Consider the following 26,739-nt stretch of genomic DNA (forward strand, 5'->3'; position numbering starts at 1 on the left):
TGCTTTAACAACACAGCTAGGCTGTTCACAGCTCCATCTCTCTGGCGATACACTGCTCCTGGACAGAGTTGCAGAGCTCGCAAGGCACTTGTAGCAGAAATGTTGCATCCTCATCATTTAGATTTAAACGGATGGCAGGGGAGAGAGACTTTAAAGCTCACTGCTACTTTATTGGCTTGTTCATCGTTAACCAAATGAGTGAAGGTGTCTGAGGGTGAAAGGAGGTTGCCAAGTTTCAAAGGGTAACTTAGCTCAGCACAATGAAGTCTGCTCTCACAACAGGAGCTCCCGCAGCTACACACTGGAGCCGGAGAGCAGAATGCTGGTGAAAATTCAGAAGGTGCTCACGGTTCGTAACAGGACCATCAGGGAGCTGCTGGCAGAAGCGCTGGGGATGTTCATCCTGATGGTAAGGAGGGGACAGGCCCAGATGTGCGTGTCCATGCATGTGTGTGTATGCGCGTGTATGGGGGGGTGAGAGTGTAAACGTTTGCAGCAGCAGTTTTTAAGTTCAGTGGTTTCCTGCCTCATCCTCAGGGTTGCTCACCAGCTGGTTATTACTGCTTAACACTCTCTGGTCACATGGCAGCTTTGGATCAGGGTAGACAATCTGCTGAAAACTTTCTATTGGAAAAAGGCAATGCAACTGGTAGGTGGGGCACTGAGAGAAAGTGAAGCACGTTGGGATGAACAGGCTGTTCCTGTTCTCTTCTAGGTAAAAACAAACACAAGATTCTGAATGAAACCACACAGCAGTGTCTGGTCAGATAGGGCAACACAACGCTTGCGACAAACCCCCTTAAACTCACAGTCAGTGAATTGGTGCTCTTCTCCCCGCGGTGCCAAAGTGGACTGTGCGGGCTGAGCAGCTGCCACTGATGCCTGCCTGAGATCCTGTGCAGGATTCAGGGGAGCAGTGGGCAGATCCTCAACTCCTCTGCCACTGACATTCTCTGTGAAATGAAAACAGCATGCACTCATCTTCCTGCTGGTGTTCCCAGGGTAATTAATGCTTGTGAAACTCTCTGGAGCCACAGCCTACCATTAGGAAATGCAGTTAACAGGTGTAAAGCATGCCAGGAGCTTGCCTTCAGTTGTCTTATGCTGGCAAATGAATAATGTTTATCCCAAATCTTACAAAAAGCTCCCCCCTTGCCTGAGGGATCTCTTGCATATGAATTGAAGTGGTTTTGAGCTTTCAGGCTGCTTCAAAGGTGTTTGAGGGCAAGGAAGGCAGGGGCAGTTGCTTTGCAGCCAGAATTGATCCCTGGTGTTGGTGCAGCGCCCTGCCAGGATCAGAGCCCCAGTGTGTTGCCCCAACATAACAAAACGAGATCTTCTCTCTGAAAAGGTCCAGTAATTGTCTGTGCTAATTTATTATACTTGGACTTAGCCTGTAAGCAATTCTGGACAGAGCAAGGCACTTTAGTTTGGACAGAGGCCACCACAGAAGAGCTGAGGATTATCCAAATAATTCACACTTGGAGTTTTCCATAAGCATGGGGACCTTTTGATACAGCTGTCTGTACAGATAAAGGTGCTTTTTTTCAAGGACAACTGCATGTGCAAAGGATACTTGCATTTTATCACATCATCTTGAGTATTTAGTCCCTTGAAATCCATTCCTACTGCACAGGTACTTCTACACAGATTGGAAATCAGAGTACAGACATCTGTGACACCTCAGCAGGACCTAAGCAAATATTTTTCCTTTTCCATCACCTTTGTTTTTGGTGGCAAAACTTCCTGGATGACAAAGAACAAATTTAAGGGAGTCCTGCCAGGGTGGCAGCATGAGGAGGATCCTGAATAATTCTTGTCTTTGTGCTCAGGACTCTGACAGTTCAGGGTAGATTTTGGAGCCAGCAGTTCATGTTGACTCTTCTCTCACTGAGCTCTGTGAGAGGATAGAGTAGGAGGAGGGACGCTGCACAATAAACAGCCCGATCAAAGGCTGGTGGCAAATAACAACCAGCATCCAAAGGTAGCCTCTCTGGCAGCCCCCTGCTCCTTGCTGCACCTGGAAATGTCCTCTCTGATCTCTGGGACTCCTGGCTGTCTGTTATTTGGACAAGAGCACCCAGCCAGTATAGGGGCTCTTGTTTCAATAGACAGGCAATGTTCATAAAGGAGGGAACCAGGCAGCAGGAGTAAATGGCACTGGGAGTGGGTAGGCAGGAAAAACAAAGGTTATTTTGTGATCATGAAAATAGAAGAAATGACCAGAGGTTTGGATCCGTGCTGCAAAATAGCTTCTTTGGCCTGTGCCTTTTTTCAGGATAAGAAAATTTCAGTTCAGCTTTAATCGAGCAGTCTCCTGCTCTGCTACCCTCCCTCTGCACTTGCATGCACTCCTGCAAAACCTGCGTCCTTTCTTTACGCATTTGATTCTCTTGGACCTGGTTTTGAAAAGGCTCAGAAATATACAGAGAAAGAATTTTTTTGCTGGGGGACATCTGAGATATTGCTTTGGGGTGCTTTCGCTGAGGCAGACTGGGAGAAGGGGCCACACTGTGCAGGCTGTAACTTTGTGTGCAGCATGCAGTGTGGTATGTGTAGACGAGAGAGGAGAGAATTGCGTCTCTGGGGAACAGGGGATTTTGGTGATGGCTGAAGGAGAAGAAGGAGAGCAGACACATGAGATAAAGATTGGATCCAGGCACAGCAGCAAGTAAAGATCTGAGTCAAAACAGGATAGCTCAAAGCAGAAATATACGTGCTGCCGGACATACTGACTTATTTCTTGGAGGGGCACGTTACCTGGTCCTTGTTCTCCCTGGATAAAGACTGATATGGTTTAAGGTATGGGACAGTCTAAGCCCTAAGTGGTTTGAAAGGCAGAGGCTTCAAGGCTTCAAAAGAAGCTTTGTCCTTCTGCAGATTTCCATATAAAAGCTGTGAAAATAAATGATTTTTCCACCCTCTGACCACATTGAAAGAGTGAAGTATATTTACTTTCAGGACAGAACAATTTCTAAAATAGGTATTTTCCTGCTGGAATAGAATATTTACATTTCTTTTAAATTTTTTCTTAGTTGCCTTTTAGTCACTAAAAAAATATTGAAATCTTGGCCATTTTCAATTTGTAAACATATGTATTGAAAGGAAAAGTCAAACTAGAATTTCCTTCCTTGTTTTTGGCCAGAATAAATTACCAAAATTAGAGTCAAGTTTGGCAAATAGCTTTGTCTTGACCAAATTACATTTTTAGACAATAAAATAGAAAAGAAAAAAGAAAGGAAAAGAAGAAAGAAAAGAAAGAAAATAAGAATTTGCCCAGCCCTCATTCCATCTGACTTGGGCTACTGTCTTTGGGATGTCTGCAGTGACTCTCTGGATTCATGCCCCTGATTTCATGCATAGAAGCCCTCACCAAGACTGTGAGTGATCCCATTTGAACCTCAGACCTCAATATGGGCAGCTTTGGCTTGTATTCCCTTCCCTGAACCCAGACCAGAGCATCTTATTTGGTGTGATAGGCATCAAAAAAGGAATATCCAGGTACCTGCTCAGTTTTTTACAGGAGGGCTTCATTCTTGTTTGGAATCTCCTGGCCATGGGCACCTTAGAATCTTCCCATTTGTGAGAGCCTTTGGAAATTTGTTAGTATTACCGAAAAAGTGCCGAGGAAGCCCAGTCCACCATAGCAGTAATACTACTTTCAATACTCCTTTCTTTCTTTTTCCATTCACTAGCTCATTGGCTTGTCTTCTGCTGCTCAAGTGACTTTAGGACGAGGAGAATTTGGGCAATATCTGAGCATCAACTTGGGATTTGGCATTGGTGTCACCTTGGGGATCCATGCAGCTGGAGGAATCTCTGGTGAGTAGGACACCTGAGCATAGGACATCTTTATGGCCTGCAAAGGCCATATGACAGGGGCAGCAAGACTGGGCTGTGGAGCTGCGGGTGGCACTATGGCAAGCAGAGGCAGTGGCCTCACTAGCAAGAAGTGCAGTCCCACCATGCCCAAACAAGAAGAGCAGAGCAAGTCCGGGGTCAGCCTTGTGATCCAGTGATCACCAGACAAGTCCACAGGGGTGATGCAGGTTTGAGGTCAAGGCAAGGAGTTGAGATGGCAAGGCAAGGTCAGGATCAACAAGGTGCAGGGCAGGCACAGCATACCTACAGTATGCTGAGAGCCTGATCTTGAATGCACGTCCTGAGCCAAGACAGAGGATGCATGGGTAGATGCCCCAGATGAGGCTTTTCACAGCTCTTGCTCACAACTCATTTGTGTTCAGAGTTGTCTGACCCAAGGTTATACAGCTGCACCATATCAGAGCAGACCTTGAACACAACAGGCAAACGTGTGGTGGTGGTAGGGAAAGAGGCTGCAGAGGATTACAGAGAAAGATGGTTCCAGGTTGGTCATTAGAGATAATTAGAGCCTGTCAATGCACTCAGGGCGCCGACAAAGTGGTGCAGAAGATACAGTGGGTAGTCTGAGGGACTCCTTGCTTACCTGTAAACACTGGCCAGAGGCAAGTGGGACAGAGACAATGGCAGAGATTTAGCCATCTCGTGTTCTCACACAGTCATCAAAGAAAGATTTCAGCAGTGCCCACATCTGACACTTGGAATATGCCATCAGAGCATGGCCCAAGGAGATAAGAAGTTTGGAAAACATGCTGCCAGTATGACCCATGGGGAAGTAAATCATTTATTGCAAAGGAGAACTTTTTGCTGATGTTGCAACAGGGAATGGTATGCAAATTTTCTCCTTATCATCCACACCCATGCGTACATATCCACACACAAACACACCCTGCACTCACACAAGGTGGTATTTCAGGCCTGTAGGATGGTATCTCTCACATGACAGAGCATTACCTCTTGTCTTGGGCAATTTCTGCATTCATTTGCCCCAAATGAAGACATAAAGGCTCTAGTAGCATGTCTGCTCTGGACCAGCAGGTATAACCATGATCTGAGCAGGAACAGCCATCCTTCTAATCTGTTCTCAAGGCAGTGATATCCAAGAGCTAAGCTGAGCCACTGCTGACAGCCATGTATAGAGTTTTGCTTTACAAACATGAAGATATGTGGGTCTCTCAGGTTGATTTCACAGTTTATTACTCCAGCCTCTAATGCCTTGCTCCCAGAGATGCTAAGCACCTGCAGCTGCCATCAGCTCGGGGCACTCAGCTCTGCCAGGATCAGACCCTCCTTGCGTATCACATGTTTCAGAGGTCTTTCCATTGTTTGGGATATAATTTGTAACTAATATATGTAACCATATAAAAGGTGGGTCATGGGTCTAAGGTCTGGGCTCCCTTTAAACTAAAGAGAGAGTCCCGTGTAGAAGGAGACTCATTCCATGCCATGAGAGGTGTCTCTGACAAGCGAGATGACCTGCTTTCTGGGAACGGCCTGTGTTCTATAGCAAGCTAGGCAGAGGATACTGAACTCTTAGAGGACTAAAGCTAGGTGCTCTCTGCCCTGCATCATGTAGGGATATTGCAGTCATCCATCTAGCAGTAGCCCAGTTGGAGGAGATGCCACCACTGTGACTTGCTCGACAAAGTGATGGGCAAGTATTTAACAGGTCCCAGGGAAACCACAGGGGAGATCCACACCCTGCTCAGTGACCTAGAACTAAAAGCTGCTTCAGAGGCAGGCAGGACTTCTCAACCTGCCTATGTCTGGGCCCACAGCAGCCCATGAGCTGTGGGCTCATACACTCTTACATGCCTTGTTCAGGGTGGAAGTCCCAGGCTGCAGGTGTAAATGACAATCTGAGATGCAAATCAATGGAGGACCAAGCTGGCTAGATGCATCCCTCTCTCCAGGGAAAATGGGTCAGCTTTGTGCAGGAGGGAGACACTGCCACTGTGGTTGGGGGAGTCTTGGTGCTTGGTATTCTGGAACAAAGTCAGGGTCATTACCTGTGGTATGGGGGGCATGTTCCAGAACAAGTCCATCAGAGCAGATATTACTCTCTTTTGTTGTGATTTTGCAGGAGCTCATCTGAATGCCTCCATTACCCTCACACACTGCCTTTTAGGGAACCTCCCCTGGAAGAAGTTCCCAGTTTATCTGCTCGGCCAGTTCCTGGGCTCCTTTCTGGCAGCAGCTACTGTTTTTGGTATCTACTATGGTATGGTTGCTTCTTTATCATGGCGGGGGGGGGGGGGAGGGGGACATTGCTGTGGACACCATGTCAGTCTTAGCTCACAGTTCATCAAAATGTTTCCTTTTATCATATCCAGCATGAGGTCCTCACCCAGCATGAGGAAGGCAAGCTCTTGGCTAGTGAGACAGACCATTATCGCTCAAGGCCAATGCAAGGCCCAGGGCATTCCCACTACCAAAACCTGCCTAAAGGCTGGTAGCTGCATTTTGGCACTGTTTTGTTTCTAAGGGTCCTCCAGTCCTCAGAGTCACTGTGGCTGGGGTTCTCATGGTGATACCTGCAACAGAAAGTGCAAGGGCTCAAGGTAGATGGGCTACCAAGCATCAAGCACAGCTGGAGCTGTGTGGGGGACTCAGCTGGACTGTGGAAAACAGGACAGCAGTCATCCATGTTTGTGACTTGTGAGCAGAGGACTCACAACCCATTGGCTACAGCCTGTCTAAATCTCTGAGGGGCAGAGGGGGGGAAGCCTCACAATACAATATGAGCATTCAGCCCCCACCAGTCTCCCAGAGAAGGAATGGGGAGCTGGCAGGTTAAGGAAGCAACTGCAGACCAAAGTCTGCTGGTGACAGATCAGTGAGACCATGCTCTGGAAGGGGTGTGTCGCTCTGGTCACGTCTCCTTTTGCCTCTTTTCCCATTGTGTCTGTACTGGCTGCAGTGGGTAGACATCTGCCTATGCCACATGTGATGAACTCTGTGCTGGCTGCTGTGCTAACTCTAACTCCCTTTCTCCTAGATGCACTGTATGACTATACCAAGGGGAACTTTACAGTGACGGGTCCAACTGCCACGGCGGGGATCTTCTCCACTTACCCTGCTCCCTATATGTCCTTGATGGGGGGCTTCCTCACAGAGGTCAGTGGGGACAGCTGTGGTGTGCTAGGAGAAGGTGGATGGCAATAGGCACTATTGCAGGTCTGGTACAGAGCACTCACAGTGCTATGCATGCGGACCCAAGCACAACCCTTGCTCCAAGGAGCCCACTGTCCTGACGAGTGTCTGGCTGCAGGTAGGGTTCAAGGCAGCTTGGTGGCAAAGTCGGGGAGCAAGAGCACAGAAATCACATGCTCAGGCTGGGTGAGTAGCCTGGGTCAGGGGAGGACTGAGTCAGGATTATAGTCCAAAGTGTGGCCAGCACAGGTTACTGCACTGGTACAAGCTGTGCTCAAGAGGGCATTAACAAGAGGAAAGTTCCAAACAGGAGACTTCATCTGCACGGTCCCTTGAGATGATGTGTGAGACTGAGGGACTCAGTTCTTCCAGCCACCTCAATAGGGTCCGCTGCTGGGGGCCAAATCTGCCCCCTTTTCCACATGCAGTGGGTTAAGTCACTGCAAATCGTATCTCAAGCCAAGGCCTATCTGCTCCTTCCAGCCCCATGGTTGTCTCAGGAGAATTGCCAAGCCTAAAGGATAACACTTCCAGGCTGCTTCTCAGCTCAGTCCAAGTGCCCTACAAGCACTTCCCCTTGTACTCAGCCCAAGCAATGGGAAATTTGAAGCTGAGCTATGGCAGGAACCATCTCCCATGGCTTCTGGGCAATACCCTGAGTTGTTCTTCCTGTCCTGGATCTTACACTCACGCTGCACTCCCAGGCAGCTCTCCTGGCTACCTCTAACCAGTACAGGTGTCCTGGGACTGACTTGGCAGGAATACAACCTCTCTGGATTGAACCTCTGGGGGTTTGACCAGCCCAGTTAGCACTGAATACAGTTTATTCCCAGCACATAACACCATATCAAGATGCCCAGAAATAAAAGAAATTGTCTCAGATATTAAGAACACTCTCAGTTTTGTTTTCTGCCATTAGATTTTTCATCAGAAGGCTTGACAGTGAATGTAAACAACCTGCACAGCAAGCCAATGAGATAGCTATATAACTATGCATTGTAATCTCCAATATTGCTCTGCTGAGTCCCAGTCATGGAGCAAAACCTCCATCTTGACATTATTTCCACCTAGTTAGAGTACTTACTCCTTTGGGGATGCCTCAGAGGACTTGGTGTTATTCCCGAGTGTCCCATACTCTGCAGTGCTACAGGAGAAGGCACATTCACAATTAATTCAAGTCTGAGGAAACCCATGCTTTTGTTTCTGAGCTGATGAAGCTCTGCCTGGCTGTGATGGGGAGCACGGTGAGAGCTGGAGAGCCTCCAGAGGCTCATCTGATTGCTCAGCTTCCTATGGAGTGTACAGTGTCCTCGCCGCATAAGAAAGAAAATGACAAAGTGTTGCCAAGAGCTACAGGTTTCTGCTCTTCCTGTCATTTTTGCAAGCAATCCAATAACATTGGGATCCTCCCTGACTTGACTAGAGCTTGAATTCTACCTGCTCTTCCAGTCTGGGAAGTCACTTCCTCTGTGTTGAGCATGATCCTTCTGCCTTTGCCGTTCTCTCTACTGACCTGCTTTCCCTTTCCTGCTCCTGCAGTTTATAGCGACGATGATGCTGTTCTTGGGCATTCTAGTCATCCACGACGAGAAAAATAATGGAGCCCTGAAGGGCACACAGGCCCTGCTCACGGGTATCCTGGTCCTAGGCATTGGCCTGGCGATGGGGATGAACACAGGCTACGCCATGAACCCCTCCCGGGACCTGCCCCCAAGGGTCTTCACTGCCATTGCTGGCTGGGGAGTGGATGTCTTCACGTGAGTTACCTGTTTTGATTTTATACTGCCCAGCTCACAAAAGATAAACCCAAGCGATTAAGGATTTTTTTTCGACCAAATGACATTATGCCTGCAATGTGGACTCTCCCTTTTCAGTAAGTGAGGGTCATACACGGGGGAGCCCCGTGTGTGGCATATACATAATTTACAGTACACCGAATCTCCAGCATGGGATTCAGCTCCACATTCAGATACCTAAATTTAGGCACCTATGACACAGAAGCCTACCTGTGAGTAGAGATCTAGCTGGTTACTGCAGTGAGTAGAGAGACAAAGAGTTATTCAGATGACCTGAAAGGAGGTAGTTACAGCTAGACTGCTAAACAGCTCTCATAAATTTACATGTTAGAATCTGGAGATGAAACCCTATCTTCTAGTATCTAGTAGGACTGGATCTCAGGCTATGGCTTTTCCCATGGTGAGGGCATTAGTAGAGTCTCTCTCCTGTGCCTGCTGCCCATTTTCTTGAAACTTGAAGAAAATATCATTGAGAGCTTGACCTCTCTATAAAGGAAATGCAGATGTTATTGGAAATGGGGAAGGGGGAATGGTGTGTCTCTGTTTGGCAGTCACATTCACCAGGATTGCATAGACTATTTCTTAAGGAGAGTAGGAAACCTGCAGACAGTGCAGACTGTCTAGTGCAGTTTCCTAGACCAACAGGGAGAATGACTCACCAGCAATTACACTGATGGATGCAGAATTTGTTTAAGCCAATTGTGTCAGGTTAGTCACCTGGCTTCCTCTAAAGCAGCAGATGAATATGAAATAATTGAAAACCAAACTGCATTTTGCTAGCACTAAAATAACTATGTGCTTGTGTAGCTATGGAGTGATGCTGTGAGTGGTAGAATGAATGAAAGGTGAATGTTAAGCTGTGTAAGGCATCCTGGAAAGTGTAATTCCTGGTAGGAGGCTGAATCCTGTGGTTAAACCACAGTTCTGGGAAGTAGTTCTGGGTTAATTTCCCTACTCTCCATGATACTTCGCGCACATCGCTTATGCTCTCTGTTTCTCTCAGTAGTGAAGTATCTACCTCCTACACACAAAAATGTGGAGAGCCCATGGATTTCATACACTATGATATGAAACCCATGGAAAACATAAATATCCTTTCTTTGACTGAGCAGATTCTGCATTAAGCCTTTAGAGTCCCTGACCCTAAGGTAGTCAGCTCTTTGGCAGTGAAAAACATTGCCCTCATGAAACTCTTGTCAGAACAGTTATTTCCTGCAAGGAAAAATAACATTGCTAGCAGAGACCTGCACCCCACATTAATAAAGAGCACAAGGGACTGATTTAGTTGTCCTTCATTTCGGATATGGTAGAGTACCCAGGAGATTTGCAATGGGCTTGTGGATATGGCATAAGGTGTATGGGAGACCCACAGCCTCTGGCAGCTACTGCTGGAAGAGTCAGTATGTCGGAAGGCACTAGACACTTTTGCTTACAGAGCTCACTTTTGCCCTAGCAGTCTCAGCTCATCTCACTTCATGCTGTGCAGCAGCAAGGCAGTGGTTTCAGTCTGGCTCACCAGAAGCCTGTTCTATGTTTCCTTTTAGGGCTGGACATGGCTGGTGGTGGATCCCACTTGTAGCTCCAACACTGGGAAGTCTTTTTGGTGTTTTAATCCACAAACTCTTTATTGATTTGCATAATCAGCCTGTCCTGGAAAGTGGAAATGAGAAAAGACGGACAGATGTGGAGATTTCTAGGATGTGACAGCCACGTGCCCTAAGGAAAGGGCCTGAAAGGAAAGCTTAGTTGGACCACGTGCACCGACAGTCAACTGAATGGATACCAGCACATGCAATGACCAGTGCACGCAGTTATGCATTCCTACACATGGAGAAATGAGAAACAAGTTTTTAATAAAGCAATGCTGCTCAACCAGACAAACTGGGTCTCTGAGACACTGGGAAGACCTGGATAGGGCTAGACTTGCCTATGACCCAAAGAAATTTTTCAAACTTGCTGTGTAAAAACTTATCAAAAAAAAAAAAAAAAGAAAAGAAAAATTACACTCCACAGAAAAGCAAAGCAGAGCTGCAAGACTCCAGATACTTGTAAGTCTATAGCAATCAAAATACAAGATCCAATAGTTAGGCATGAAATAAGTATTAGTCAGGGGATCATGTCAGTGAAAACACAGGGAACACCTTCACAGTGGCAGGAGCAAGTTAAAGAAAGGTTGATCAGGAATAATCTTTGGTAAGAGACAGATGCTATGAACCACAGGTTTAGATTTGCTTCCATTTGCTAATTTGACACACTAGCATCTACTCTGGCAGGGCACAAAGAAAAGCAAGGGAACTGACAGTCTGAAACAGAAACTTCATTTTTTGGCTTTTTTGTCTGAACATTCAGCAAGCACTGAAAAATTCGTGAACTGCAGGGTCTCACGATTCCTTGTACAGTTCTGCTGGAACAGATTAGGAGATGTTTTGTGCTGTGTTGGCACAGTGCAACCATGTTTGTTACTGATGGGTTAGACTTTAACTACCAGCATACGAAAGGATTAAGACAACTTCTTTGACAGCATGTCCAAATGATGAAACAAAGGAAGAGCCTTTCTCCACTGTGACTGCACCAGAAACATGGGAAGAGACTGTTGTGCTTCAGCAGGAATTCTGCCACCTCCATCTGAACTACAGAGAGGGCCTGCAACAGCCTTACAAGTTTGAGAAAGCACTGGACAGAAGCTCCCTCTTCGCAGGCCAGGTGATACAGTTTAACACCTCTAGAAAGTTCTTAAGCAAATCTGGTACATATGTCAAGCAAATGACTGAGGCTCCAGGGTCAGGTACTGCAAATGCACACAATGCAGGGCTCTCTAAGGGTAGGATCTGATAGACCATCACTACTGCGCAGAATCCTGGAAAGTGCCATTTAATGGCTTTGACAATTGATTATTCACATCTCACTGTTAAAGGGACTATCAATGTACCACTGTGGAATGAGGTGGGGTGGTAGATATTAACATCCCTGCTTCCTCATTAGAGCTCATCTTGTGTTAGAGCAGTTACAGCAGGACCTTCACCTGGCAAAACATGCATGTCAGCTTAGGATGGCTGAAGAGCATTAGAGGATTTTCTTTAGTGTAGGGGATGTGAGAGTGCAGCTGCCAGGCAACCCTTGGAGCAGCCACACTTGAAGGTGGGATGCGGGGAGCGCCAGAAGCCAGCAAAGCATGGCAGAGCTGGGGCTGATGGTTGCACAGATTTTGAATGGCGAGCATAGGACAGAAGTGGAGCTGTTGTCATACAGATGAGACTTTTGGTCTGTGTGAATTATACTGGAAGCTTTGGAGTAGCTCAAGGTGGGATCAGCTTAAAGACACTGTAACCCATCCCTTTTCATTGGGGGATTATCTACTGTAGTAAAAAACAATCCAGCCTGCATCCTGCTGTTACCATACATCCTTGTGCATGTGCTCCCAAAGGCGTCTTGAAATACCCAGTCACTCTGGAGGAAAATATTCAAATCTTTATTAAAATATTATTAAGCACTTACAGGGTGGCTTGGTCTTTCCAAAGGCCATAAATGCTCGTGAAAGCCTCACAACATCCCTGTGAGGTAGGTTGGTCTTATGCAATTATGCAACTGTTTCATAAATAAAACATGCCGTTGTTTAAATAATCAATGCTTACTTGGAGAGGGTGACTTTGCATTCCCTACTTAGGCACAGAATGGGCTGGCTGCTATGATGTGTATCCAGCATATCTAAGAAGACTGAATGGCATAGAAAAGTAATGGAAACAGTCAGATGTTATTGAAAACCAGAAATGAATGGGTTAAGGTGCAGTTTTACCTGAAAACTTACAGTATAGAAAATAGCATCAGGGCCTTCTAGGGCTGTAGGATCTCAATGGCCCCTGGTCAGATCCTGCCCAGGTAATAAGTGACAAAGGCTTTTTGAATGCTCAGCTTTGCAAATGAATGACAAATCAAGGTGTCCTCCTGGCTTACAACACTCTAACACCACTGATGCACCTGGAGCTGCCCTGGCTTAGCAGTCCCCAGCCAGTTTCCACAGGAGCAGAAAGCAAAGGCAATGAGGGTTCTTGCATCTTCTTGTTGCCTCCAGGCTCATTACAGAGGACATCACACAGAGCTCACTATCCCAAAGGATATGGCATGAAGGCCAAGGAGTGGTTTCAGCTGTAGAGCAAGTGGCTAGGCCAATGCAGGGACACGGAAACCCCAGGTCCTTCTATACCGTGAATTGCAGAGTTGGAAGATTGGAAGGAAGGGAAATGCAGAGTTTGATTCTGTCTGAAGTGGAAGATATTTCTTTGCATTGTGGGTTCCATCCTACTCCCGTAACATGCAAGGTCAGGGCAGGTTTCTTTCAAAGGAAACAGCAGAAATATCCTCATATGCTGTATTTCACTGTGGGTCTATTAAAGTAAGTGACTTACATTTACTTTCATTTCACTGGTGTAGTGGCACAGTAATAACAACTTCCCTACAGAGCAATGACATCAAGGACTTCTTCATGCCTCTGAAAAGTACATGCTCCAAGTAGCAGAAGTGAATTTAATCAGTGTCTCACGGTTTTTGCTTGAAGCCACCAGGATCTATCTCCCTCCCACGTCAAAGTACATTGTGGTTATATTTCATGCAAATGTTGCAGTGTAGTTTCCATGGGAAGATCTATTCATGCACAACAAGGGGCTTGGTCTGAAGCTCTCAGACTCTGCATCAGAGAACATCAAAGCTTATTGCAAACGATGTCCAGGGTCAGATCTGGGGGTCTCGCTTCCTTGAAGAAATCCCAGGTAGTGAGGAAGTCTTGGAGGAGGTCATGCTAGGATGGCTCTTTTGGGAGCCTGCTGGCTGGGAGGACAGTTTCTTTTTGATCACTGGAGTTTTGCTCTTGCTTTTAAATACCTTGTTGGGGTCCAGCTTGTTCACAAAGGAGTCAGCTTCTTCAGAAAGCAGAGCTGTGTTGATGGTTATGGGTTTATACATGTTAAACCATTGCTGAAAGGCAGGAAGGATGGTGGGGAAGGAGGATGTTAAAAATGAAGCTGTCATTAGACATTCCCCCCCTGCTCTCCCCTCATCCCTGAGACCTGGTTTTAATCATACACCAGCAGGAACACATATCAGTTTGCAAGAGTTTACTGGATTGTGCAAAGTGTCCTGTGATAAAGATGGTCCCAACTACAGCTACAGCCCTGGAACTGGCCCACATTCCGGAGAGGGAAGAGGAGAACCAGACACAAACCTAAAACTACCTTTCTTGCAGTGTAACTCCTATCAGGAGCAATGCCTGAATTAAACCAACAGAAGAAAAGCAAGGGGAGGGGATGAAGCTAAACCACATTTATTTAGATTCAGAGAAGCAGAAAAGATTTAAAAAATCTGGAATTTAAGAGTGCTTATGAAACAGAACCAAACTAGTTGTACTTCTTAAAATACAGCCTCCCTCCCTCCCTTCACAGACATGATACATATTTTTAACTCTTCACACAGAGGATATATGTTGTTTCTCTTCTGCCTGATTCTATGTCTAGAAGTGACCACAATACATTTTTTTGGTTCCCAGATGCCCCCATAACATTGTGCCCTGCAGTTCCCATCTCTTAGTGCTCTTCCTATCAGTTGTCCATTGCATGAAGTCAGGAAATGAAGCTGTAGGGGATATGATATTACAAACCCCACTGAAACCACCCTCAATGAAATGCTGAACAAGATAAACAGAAGATCAATAACAAAATGTAGAGGGCAATCAGTTAACGTACTGTGCAATGGAAAAGGGCTTTGCTATATCATCCTTAAAGACCTTTAAAAATGATAATGGTTAACATATTAGGAGGATATAATTTAACAGAGGCTGTGAAATGGCTAGGGAATATGTGAGTGATTTCACTAAGGTCTGTGAATATACTGCACATACCAAAATGTTCTAGCAGGAAAGCTACAGAAAGACAGAGCACAGGGATGTACCATGCACACAGCCTTGACTGATAAGGTAGAGCACTATACGACAGGGAAGAACCCAGAAATACAAAGAGCCAAATTCTGCAGGCATTGATACGTAGGAAGCAGGCAGTGATTTTAGTGAGTAACTTTGACACATGCACAGGGTTGAGGCAGGGACCAAGGAATATCATGCCATCAATACAGCTGTCGTATCTGAGGTAATGGCAGGACACTGACCAAGACCCACTAGGGCTTGCCAGCATGCACAGACATTGCACAGGGTTATGCACTGGGTTCAGCTGTATTAACAGCTCCATTCCCTGACCTTCCACAAGGTGGAAGCTGGGTTGGGGCTCAAGGCCCAGTCAAGCACAGAGGAATGGCAGGAGTCTCTAATAGCAGGGTTCTGACAGAGTAGAATAGCAGTTTAAATAATAATAAGGAGCTGGACTGGCCAGGAGGCTGCACCTGGAGCAGGGAACAGCATGAAAGCTGCACTCTCCCACAAGTACTTCTGGAACTGCTGGGATTTAAATTGCTCTTTTGGGCACCATCTCCTCAGGGCACCTCTTTGTGACTGAGGAAGATGGAAAGGGATTAGTACCCCTTATAAGGCTGAAGCCCATAGTCCTCTGAGCATCTGTCCAGTGTGTACTTGGACCTCCCTCTCTACCCAGAGAGCTCTTGTTCTGTGCACCCAGAGAGCTCTTGTTCTGTACAATGCCCAGAAAGCTGATCTAGACAAATCTTACATAGCTGTGGGGATGAATAGCCTTATATCTCTTCACTTGATGGCAGTCATGGAAGTAGAGGTTGGCTTCAGAGTCAAGAAAGCACAGAAACAGTTAGGGTTCTACCACCTGCTATCAGAGGCCAAAGGCAGAGCCCAACTCAAGTGAAAAAAGCAGAGTTAACACAACAGCAGTGACTTTGCTCACATAAGTAAATGACTGTGACAGGCTAGAGGGGAAACGCTCATGGGCTTTCCCACAGCTCACTAGGAAGGCCTACCTGAGCCTGCAGACTGCTTGTCAAAAGGAAGAAAGGTGATTTCTGGTCCAGATTTGCTTGAAATACTGACAAGCTGGATCCTGCTGTCTTACCTTGGCCTGGGGGCTGACCCCATAGCTAGTGAAGGCATATTGCCACTGTGGGAGACCCAGGTGGGTGATTAGCAGGCGGTAGTAGGCTGTGAAGGTTTTGGTGAGGAAATGCCAATACAGAGCTCTGTCCAAGAACCATATCTCTGTGTCTGGGGAGACAACTACAAAAAGGAAAAAAAATTATGTTGCTGCTTTGCAGTGATAGAGATCAATCCCTGGCCAGTGTATGGCAGAGCACAACTATCCCCTCCCCCCTGATCTCGGGCCCAAAGTGTGGCAGAGCGCAACTACCCCCCACCCTTATCTTGGGCCTCAGCTGACCACAAATAACTGACAGGGCCCATTGCTGACCAGGAGGAACTAGACAATACTGGTTGCAACTGGTGAGGCCAGAAATGGGCATGAGATCAGCAAAAAGGTGTATATTTTCCCCAACACGGCAAGAGGTCAGCAAAAAAGGTGTATCCCCACACCAAATATTGTATGACCATGAGTCAAACTCCGTGTCCATAAATAGCGCTACAGCCTAAAGCCCATTGAGCTCTCCTGCACGGCCACGGGCTGCACGGCGATGAATCTTCTCTTGATTTGGGACGCCTCTGAAGGTTACTCTCCAAGAGTTAAGAGAACCTCTGACAAGAAGCTGTTGGAGTGGTAAGAAACCGAGACTCGGGCAATATAAATGTGCAGTAAGATTCACTTGCTATGACTACACTGTACAGCCATCTTCAATAAATCTGCTTGCAATAAACCCAGAGTTAATAATACCTAATAACTACCCCCCCCTCCACGACACAGTGTCAGCTGGGAGACACAACATACTTATCTGAAAGGCTGGACCTTCTAAAAGACAGCATCCCTGATTAACATATACAATTATTCAGAGGCAACATGGTTTAATGGTTAGAGCACCAGGGCTGAAGGGATCTTGGTTCTGCTCTCAGCCTTACTGAACACTCATGCAGTAGCCATTCTACTCACTTCTCCCACTGTAAAATGGATGCAATGCTACTCCTTCCCAACCTGGGGCTGATGCTCCAGGTGGTGCATCTTTGGACAACAGTAATTTTGTAACACAAGTTCAAAGTACGATTATTGCAAACATTTATCTGTCAGTCATCTGGATTACTGAGTAGAGTCCAGAGTCTGGAAGTCATGGGAGTGTGCGCTGCCAAAAAAAACACACTTTGCAAAGACTTTCCCTAGTGATTAAAAATTTCTCTGGGGGACAACTTCCTTAGAAGAAATCACAGTGAGATTAGCAGAGATAAGAAGAAGTGACTACTTGATAAATCCAGACTCTGAACACTGTCAGTTAAACACAATGCCTCCTATGCTGACATTGACACAAGGTTCCCTCGCCTTGCCCAGGTCATCCACTGAATGGGCTGAAATCATTAACACTGAAAGGCAAGAAGACAAATCAGAAGTTTCGGCCCTGGGAATTTTAGTCGCACCCAATTACAGGCACAAGATAACAACTGAAGGGTTTTACTAAGAATAGGTTGCCACGCAGTGTATGTAAACACATACTAATGTACATAGTGACCTGTGCACTTTGAATGTCAGATGACTGCTACTTTGCAAGTAATTGGGGTGTTTCACTAGTCCTTGATTGAAAACAACTTTCTGTGCACCTGTCAAAAGAAAGCTTGGCTTGGCTCTCCCATTTGACCCTCCCTGCCAAAGTCTGACCTAGCTGGCACCTAGAGGCATGGCACCCATGTGCAAGGTGGCAGAACCAGTCTAAGATTGTCTCAGTGGGCTGAGGACTTTTTTTTGCCATCCACCCTTTGCTTCTAAGCAAAATACACCCTTCCTTATCAAAACGTGAGGGAAGCATTCTGAGACATGCAAGTAACCAGAAATAGGTGAGTGGCTGAGCTCTGCATTATTTCAACATGATTGTCTGTAGGTCATATGTAAGTATTTTGTTTTGATATGTAAATATGCTACGCATGCAGAAATTGCAAGTTATAACTCTGACTCAAACATTAAAAGGAAGGAAATGTTCGCTCCAGCTAAGTCATTGTAAGGTTTGGCCACTGAATTCAGTGCAGCCGTGACTTCCCAGCAAATGTTCATCTACAAATGTAAAGAAGATCAAAAATGTAACATGATACTACGTATCTGTCCTCCAGATAAAACCTGCAACAACAGATGTCTAACTTCACTCTCTTCAGTCTTACCTGGTTTAGTGTGCTTATAAACAAGACAAACTTTCCCATTGCCATTGCATGGGTCTAATTCAAAGATAAGACTACGAGAATCAAAGTGTGGCTTCTCTGGTTTGTCTTCACTACCTTTAAAAACAGGAAAAAAAAAACCTTTGAGAAACATGTTTGGAAAACTGACTGTGCTTCAGCTGCAAAGAGTCAATCTATTTGGCACATATTAATAAATCAACTGAAGAACTACATCAAAATATTATTTTTATGCTTCTTGGAAAGGATTAATTTCCCTCTGTTTAAAAAAAGGGTGAGAAAAATTGTAAGTCTCTCCTGTAGGAAAACAAGAGAACTCCTGTGGAAGACGTAACTTTTTCTCAATGTACCATGTAGGTCCATCAGCGGAGTTCTGAGCAGCTAAATGGAAGCATAATTTGGCCTGTTTTATTTCAGGGGCTGGAATATCAGGGCTGTAGCCGGACTGGAATTTGCAGAAAGAAAGGTTCATCCAACAAGCTCAAGATCAGCCAATTTAGAAGCTACAAGAGTTATAGAGATTCAGAGAGAAGACTAAAATCAAATAGCAATTTTTTTTGAAAGAGTCAGCATGACATCTGGCCCTGGTCTTATGCTCTTACTTCTTCCAGTCTTGTTAGACTGGAAGAGCTCTGAGGAAAGGAGGGTTTTTTTTGTTGTTTTTAATCTGCAGGATGCCTTGCATTTCTAGGCAGTCTGGAAACACACAAAATTTTGCAATGCCATCTCACATTTAAATGCGTATACCACAGTTGTTTTTTCAATTCTGAAGAGCATATCCAGCTGCCTTTTTACTACCAAGACAAAAATTGTTACCTTCTGTTTATATAACACTAGAAGTACACGAACAGTTTATAAACTGAGTCACTGGAGGAAGCCCTAGTTAAAAGTTTAAAAAGGCAAAAGACAGAACAGGAGGGCAAACTGGCTGTCAAAGAATACAGAAATAATACTAGTGACTGTCAGTTAACAATCACCATGAGATTCCCAGTATACAGGTCTACATCTCTCAAGGCTGTAGGGGACTATTAGGACATATGGTAGATATGACCTAGGAGACAACAACAACAAAAAAATCATCTCTACTTGGAGTGACCTTTTCTGTTGTTATATCCATGTACTATACCCTAACATTATCTTAACAAAGCAAAGGGGATGAGGCAAAGCATGTGTTCTAGCCTGCTAATAAAACATTACCTTCCTCATCTGTGTCATCTTCCAGATCAGCAAGAGTTGGTGCATTAGGCAGAGTGTACATCGAGGAACCCCCAAGTCGACATAGCTTCGAGACACTATTAATCACCATGGAACCCAGGGGCATTGGGGTATCTGCAATAAGACTGATCATTAATTACATCCTAGCATCATGAAAGCACAGGAGATATATTTGTTTCCTCCAAAATCAGTGAAACTCTTCCAAAACATAGAGGTGGGGAAGAGATGGGTATGTCCAGCAAGCCTGGATACTTAACCAAGCCAGACTTCACAGGAGCAGAAATTAGCCTTTTTCAGACAACACCACGTCAGCAGCTTCTGCCCCACTGCAGAACCACAGAAATTTCAACTCAGAGACCACTGTTGATTGTATCTGCTATGATCCAGACTAGGAAAGGAGAAGTGCTATTCATACATCATCTCAGAGCTGTGCAGGTAAGAGAACTGCACTGCTGACTAGGACTATGATGCAGCTGTGTCAGCCCAATCCTGTGAAACTGGCTATTAAAAATCCTGGCTAGCTGCAGCCGCTCCCACAAAACTCTCTTCCACGCTTCTCCCAAGAATCATGACACCCATCTGCAACTCACTGGGCAGCTCATCCTCTTCCAATGCATGCATCTGCTCAAGGTGCATGCTCTTGGGTCTCACTCCAACTTGGGTTATTTCCAGTGTGGCAGCACATGGGTGCTCCTGAATGAACGCTTGAGGACTTGTCACCCGCCTCTCCCAAGGAATCTGTGTTGTCACTAGTCACCAAGTCACAACCACCCCATTCAGCCACATGCCAGGGCCTCAAAAAGCATAGCCAGATGCTTGCTCAAACAAGACAGTTATGTGAGCTGCCTTGGGCTCTGTGCACTTATGTGCCCTGAAAACAAGACTCTTCAGAGGTCATAACACACTAAATCTCACCTGAAACACAGAAGGGTGTCAATGCAGGTATTAGAGTAGGTGTCAAATGTCTCTGAAAGGAAACTCTGCTTCCCGAGAACCATGTATTTGACACCTGAAACAAGCAGTACCCATAGCCTCATCTGACACCATAACGGTAAGGCAACAAGCATCAGGATAACAGTGGCAGGGCCCCAGCGTAGAGTGAAAGAACTGCCTGATTTTTGCCACACAAGGATGGACAATAAAACCTGGTCCCACTCTCACTTCCACCAATAACTCCAGAAATAATTCCAGTGAATGGACTTAAGCTGGTGAGAGAGCAGAACCAGGCTTGGGGCTAGAAATTCTGGCTGTTGGTAGTTAAACTTCGACAGATCTCAGTAAGCATAAGATCAGGCACTTCTCTGGTACATTGTTTCATGTTATCGAGGAAGGTCTTGTCCTCACGGCTGATTAACATAACCTGTGTGACCTCTGCTCAGATACTTGATGGACTTTGGCTTCAGTCCAGTTGTGAGACCTGTGTGAAAAGCAGGAAACCAACTGAAAAAGGAAAAAAAAAAAAAAAACCCAGATGTTCCATCTCAGCTGATCAGGGTAAGAATGTAAGCAGCTAAGAGGACAGGCTGGACCTTAACATTATCATGATCTTCCTTCCCTCTCTGGCTTCGAGATGTGAGCAATCAGATAGCTCCAGCAGATTCACTTTCCTCAGATTAAAGCTACCACTTGAAGTGGAGAGACAATGAAGGTATTAACTGATGTGCAGACTTTTCTAAAGCACTCATCATAGCTCTCAATGGATAATCCACATGCTAATGTGACAGTGAAGGAAAGTCTCCTCCTCATATCGTGGAAGTGGAGAAAGAGAGAGGGATCATGCTGTTAGTACAAGGTCACCATTCTGGCCTTTTATACAATTTGCCAGTTTAAAATCAATGCACAGTCTCTTTGGATAGTGCATACATATATTTTTTAATGAGAAAGAGGCATTATCGGAGGGTGATCCCTCCTACTGGTGTATGATGGGATAGTGTCCTCTCTAAAGCTTCCTCTCTCTCCGTGAACTACAGAGGGAACCTAATTACTAGATTTAAACTACACACCTAAATCTGGATGTCAACAGATAACCAATGTGCTACAGAAGGATATTTATGTCACGAAGACTTGCTTGGTTCGGTGTAGAAGTCTCTTCTGTGGGAGTCCAGCACAGGGAAGCAATAGGTTTTGTCCTGTTGCATCAGGAAGGGACTTCTGATGTGCACTCATCTTTTTTTCTCACCACAATGTCTCTAAAATGGTCTGTGATCCCATGCAGAACTGTACTCACTTATTAATTCAGAGGTCAGTTTTTTTATAATCACTGATCAAGCTGTCTAGCAGAAACAGACCACTTCATTTTTTTTCCCAGTTAAGGCATGGTGTTAATTTTTCACTCAAAGTGACTTGTGCTTTTGCTGGATGCTGAGAGGTGGGTACTGACTGTGCAAAAAGAAAGACTGAAACTAAAGGGATTCTGCAAAGGAAAGACTGGATGCACAGAAATGAAGGTATCAGTAGAGAGGATCACATGGACTCACCATCAGTCTTCACACTCCAGGTCATCTGGAAGCCATCGGTCATCAGATAGAAGTTCTTTAAATCTTCTGGCAATACGCAGGAGTTTTTCTGCAAATCGCAAGAGGGCCAAAGCATTATGAAGAAATGCAGGACATGCCTCAAATCCAATGAGCAACTGAACACAGAGACAAAAACATTTGCAACCAAACATTTTGCTGAATTCCAAGATGACTCGAATCAACCCAAATATCTCAACTTAAAACTCTGAGAGAAACTGCACATTTCTTGAGTCTGTGCTACTGTATTAACAAAGACAACTTGGGAAAATTTCACAATGAGCAGTCAATCATCACAAGGTTATTACAGGATTGTTCCCCAAATAAGACAACATAAGATCCTGTGAAATCCCACTCCCAGGTCACTGATATTAGGACCATCAGCTTTTTCATATATACGTACACAGCTTACAAGAGCAGAATTTTACTTTAAAGTGAAATCAGACTACTCCTACCTGTTCCACTACAGCATGTATAATAGCTGTACAAGGACTTTTTTTTTTCTGAAGGCTTTCAACTCCAAGTAGGTGAGAGCTCCACAGACTCAATAGTTGCACATACTCTAGCAGGTTTGATGTTCCACGTAACAGCACGTCTACAAACACACACGCACACATGCACACAGCCAGTCTCACAAACCTGCTGGCCTGCCTTTGTCCCACCAAACTCTGGCACTTGGCTGGGGCTCCTAAGTCTGCTTCCTCCTGAGCCAAAAGTAAAAGAGGCAATTCCAGTGAGCTGTTGGGAGCTTCTAAGAACCAGGATCCTTTCTCTACACAGATCTTCATTGTGGAAGGCGTTTTCTTAACTTAGCTTCTCTATCTAAGCAACAAATACTACAAGGGAAGAGTATAGGCTTAGTTCTCAGCGTAATGAGAAGCCCACAGAGCTATTTGCAATTGTGGACACTGTTCCTTCTGATAGGACTAGGCCCTGACCAGTGACCGCCACTCTTGTTGATGCTCCAAGAACACAAAATGAAACAGTGCAGAAGCATGTCAAGTTTTAAGACAAGTAATACATATGACACACGTTATCTGTTTTGTTTGCAATTGTTTTAGTAAAAACGAGAGACTGAAAAAACCTGAAGTGAGTTTACATTTAAAGTACTACTAACCTCAAGGCTCCAAAAGCATGGATCAGACTGAATATAAATGAATATAGTTTAATGATTAAGAGGTTTTAATAGATGAGCATGGAAATGCTAGTTGGAAAAGACTTCTGGAAGTTTCCAATCCAACCTCCTGCTTGAAGTAGGACTACTGCCAATGCACTAGATCAGGATGGCTGTGGCTTTTGTCTAGCTGAATCTTGAAAGTTTCCAATGATGCAGGTCTCACAGCCTCTGTGTTGACCTGTCCCAGGGCTGTACCACCTTCCTTGTGAAAAAGTTCTCCTAATTACAGCCTGAACCTCTCAAGTTGCAACTTGTCACCATTTTCTCTACTCAATATCATGTGCTTTTAATTCTTCTCAGAAACAAAGAAACAAGCTCTTTGGGAGTCAAGCGTTGTAGATAAACTGTGAAGATAGACAATGTCTTCTTTAAAACATAGATCTGAGATTTGTATATTGTCACAGGACTTTGGGAGTAGGACTTGTGCAGGGAAAGTGAACAGGTAATGAGATCTGCAACACAACACACCTGATGATTCAAGTATTTTTGTGACAGGACTTTCAACTTTTTGAAATCCTGTAGGAAATGGCCTGCTCTTTGCATAGTGAGTTTGACACCTCAAAGCAAGGAAACTCAGAATAACAAACTTTATGAGCATTAAAGGGTCAGCAGTGTTGTACAACAGTACACAGTGCTGTACAGTGTAAGCCCTGTAGAGGTTTATCTTGCCACAAATCAAGATGCTGTTCAGATGAGTATTCACAGTCTGGCCTCAGAGACTGGGGTGGATTTTGGAGCAGTTACTGAATCACTTTGGAGCAAGCAGAGAGGTGCCAGATGCTAACAGCTTTCTGATACTATCCGTCTGCTGGGGCTACTTCCCCATAGCTGCTAAAACATTTAACACTCAAATCCTTATAAAATAAAGGAAGAATCTGCTAATTAGTATCTAAGGCAGTGAAACAACCTTCAGGCACACACGATTCATGTAGCTCTACTTTATCTGAGCCATAAATTTATAAAATCTGGGGTATGGTGATCACAGTCTTCCCCATGTCTGCCACTTATGCACATCCCATTATCTGGCCTGATTCTGTCTCTCAACACACCTATCCAGCAGGAGCTACCTTCAAGCCACACATCCAGCTGCAGTGCCGAACTGTGGTCATCAGTGACTCGCATGAGAAAGGAAGGGCTCTGGATTCCTCCTGTCCGCATCCCCTCCAAGGATCAGGGTGGCCATTCTGCCTATTAAAGCCCTATTTATGTTCATATTCATTGAGTTGTTATAGTGTCTGTTCCCTAAACTGTAGCATATACACAATGCAGGAGTCTCTAACCCACCCACAACCTTCACTCCCACGTGTTAAGTAATTTACTTCCTAGGCATATCCATTTATGCCTACAGACTGCTACTGATGAGTTCCAGATATTAAGGGCTCTGCAGCTTGCTATATGGCAGTTTACTTTACTTGCCCCATCAGCAGCCTGGTCACCAGCACAGTGTTTTTCTAACTCAGCTTGAGAAAATCTCCAGAGGCAACAGGTATTAAAGCAGAGAATCTGATACTGTAGTAGCTTTGTTTTGAGAAGAATTTATTGTCATTTGATAAGGTCATGCTGATGGCCAAAGCTCTGGTGGTAAGTTTCAAAAGATTACTGAACCACGTGGACATATCTGAAGTTCTTCAAATGCCTTTAACAAACACACCTTAATCTGTGGGTTCCTCTCAGTGCTAAATAATTTCATGCTGCACTTTCACCAGGTCTGCTTTCACGCTGTAGCTGCAAGTGTGGTGACTAGGTTTAGAACTATGAAGAAAGAAAAATATGACAGGCCTGCTACCAAAACTTACAAGAATACAAATGTTTACACAGCATTTCTAGTCCATTTGCAAATGATCCAATTGTAACTAAACTACCCCAGCAACAAAAACATATAAGGGAACAGCTCTCTTGACTTCAGTGGGGTTCTTCCTGCAAGTGGGAAAACCAAATCCATTGGGATGACTGGTCTCTGCACAAAAGGGTATGTGTGGATAGGCCTTCTGCACTGAATCCTCCTTTTCTGGAAGGAAAGATCAACATGTGCACCTTTCTCCAAATGGCTGCCCTCTTCGCTTTAGCGTTATTTTAAGACCCTCCTAAGTACGACCCTTTCCAAATGATGGCGCAGAATACAAGGGGGGAAAATGCTGTATCAGAGCAGATCTAGGGCCTACCCAAAACCCTAGAAGGCTTTACTAATATCCACCTCTCCCATGTGACCGAAAGGTCTGACTGATCTGTCACGTTGTGCTCAGCCACAGGACCTTATGACTTCAAAATAGTGGTCTTCTGACAGCAGAGGTCAGAAAAACAAGACCATTATGTATCAAAAATAGCTTTACTTCAAGCAGCTGTACTCCCCCTGCTCATCTGGTAGTTTCCAGGGTTATGATCCCCAGCCCCATAAAATACAATATTCCTAATAACATGCCAGAAGTGGCTTAACCACAGCCCTGGCAAGCAGCTTTTTATTTATTTATTTATTTTTAACCCCAGTCATCTGGTTATACTCATCAGCTCATAAAACACAATATCCCAGGTGCCCAACATGATGCGTGAGGTCTATTTCTTTCATTTATTGTCTATAGTGTTCCCAAATGGTCTCCCAAGAAAATACAGTCCATTGAGGATAGGGAATATTAGAAGCAGGGAAGCTTGCTGCCCAGACCTGATCAACATGGAATCCAGAGCTAAAACGCTGACATATGACAACTCACTTAAATCAATATTGAAACAACACCTCCCAAGCAAGTACCGGAAGGAACTGGACAGCAATCAAAGCAAACGACTCTAGAGAGACTTCTCTAAAAAGTGAGCTAATGCTGTCCACCTTCTGCGGAGAGGAGCAAGGGATTTATGTCGCATCCCAGGGCTTCCCGGTAGCAGAGCAAGTCAGCAGCCATCTTTCTCCCTCCTTAACTTCATGCAGTTTCACGACTGGTCTACCTCAGCTGTCAGTGAATACATGAGACATTATTTTATGTAACATACTGAGAAATTCTAATCACACCTTTTATGAATCTGATCCAGGTGGGGCTCTTGGGAGCACACCTTGCCAGAATTTACTCCCCCCTTCCTCTTTACCAAAACACACAGGGCCAGCCTGGCTCCCAGCTGCAGAGGACAAGATTTGGCAAATTCTCTCGAGGATGGTGTTTTGCAGCCAATTTTTTATCAGAGTATTAGAGAACTCCACAGGAAAATACGATGTGAGAAACACTATGGGAGTCCCAGAACTCCTCCAGCCTTTACAACATTACGCACCTTGAAGAAATTTAACCTTTCCTCATGCACTGGTTCTGCTGGCTCCACTTGCCTGCCTCTCCCACACTCGGGGCCACAAAGCAGATGCAAGATGGGTAGGTCCCGTGCTCTGGGGATTGCAGGGTTGTCTAACGCTGAGGGACGACACACATGGAGAATGGGGAGAAGGGCTCTTGTGGACGTGCGTGCCCGCACACATACTTTTCTGGGTAAAGGCTAGTCTGATTGACAGCTGTCAAGGGCGTACTAGTCTCATCACATCAGTTTCTGACACACTGAGCAAACCACACTTGCCACAGAAGGAATCACTGGTGACTGGACTTGAGCACAAGCTTTGTAAGTCAAAATGAGGCATGGTACAAAAATTGTGGAAGACTTCTAAAACAGCCAGGAACAGCCACCTCAGTCCCACTAGGATTTACATGCAGAAAGTGCTTCTAAATCATCTGGCAGCCTATGACAATTCACAGGAGGGAATCCGTAAACTGCTCGAGGGTTTTTTTTCCTGTGTTTATTACAGAACAATAAATCCTT

At 45.1% G+C, this 26,739-nt stretch overlaps 2 protein-coding genes across 4 annotated transcripts in view; one reads left to right on the forward strand and one right to left on the reverse strand.

The window, feature by feature from the left end:
* The window catches only part of LOC112982205 (tubulin polyglutamylase complex subunit 2), a 36,082-nt gene that overhangs the window by 1,262 nt on the left and 8,081 nt on the right, over nt 1-26,739 (reverse strand). The window contains exons 3-7 of one of the 3 annotated variants that reach the window (XM_026098426.2): nt 21,741-21,828; nt 19,246-19,377; nt 18,034-18,147; nt 15,845-16,005; nt 12,277-13,796 (exon numbers count right to left, since the gene is read on the reverse strand). In XM_026098426.2, the coding sequence (XP_025954211.1) occupies nt 13,554-13,796; nt 15,845-16,005; nt 18,034-18,147; nt 19,246-19,377; nt 21,741-21,828 (738 nt within the window). In that variant the 3' untranslated portion in view covers nt 12,277-13,553. Of the gene's footprint in view, nt 1-12,276; nt 13,797-15,752; nt 16,006-18,033; nt 18,148-19,245; nt 19,378-21,740; nt 21,829-26,739 lie in introns of those variants that run through there. The other 2 variants (XM_026098427.2, XM_064500432.1) reach the window with 2 other exon arrangements.
* LOC135324372 (aquaporin-7-like) lies at nt 267-10,778 on the forward strand. The gene is made up of 6 exons (XM_064500433.1): nt 267-409; nt 3,696-3,822; nt 5,963-6,100; nt 6,878-6,996; nt 8,572-8,789; nt 10,373-10,778. The coding sequence occupies exons 1-6, from the start codon at nt 320-322 to the stop codon at nt 10,530-10,532; spliced, it is 852 nt and encodes a 283-aa protein (XP_064356503.1). The 5' UTR covers nt 267-319; the 3' UTR covers nt 10,533-10,778.

The sequence above is a fragment of the Dromaius novaehollandiae genome, chromosome W (assembly GCF_036370855.1).
Source record: "Dromaius novaehollandiae isolate bDroNov1 chromosome W, bDroNov1.hap1, whole genome shotgun sequence".
NCBI classification, from domain to species: domain Eukaryota; kingdom Metazoa; phylum Chordata; class Aves; order Casuariiformes; family Dromaiidae; genus Dromaius; species Dromaius novaehollandiae.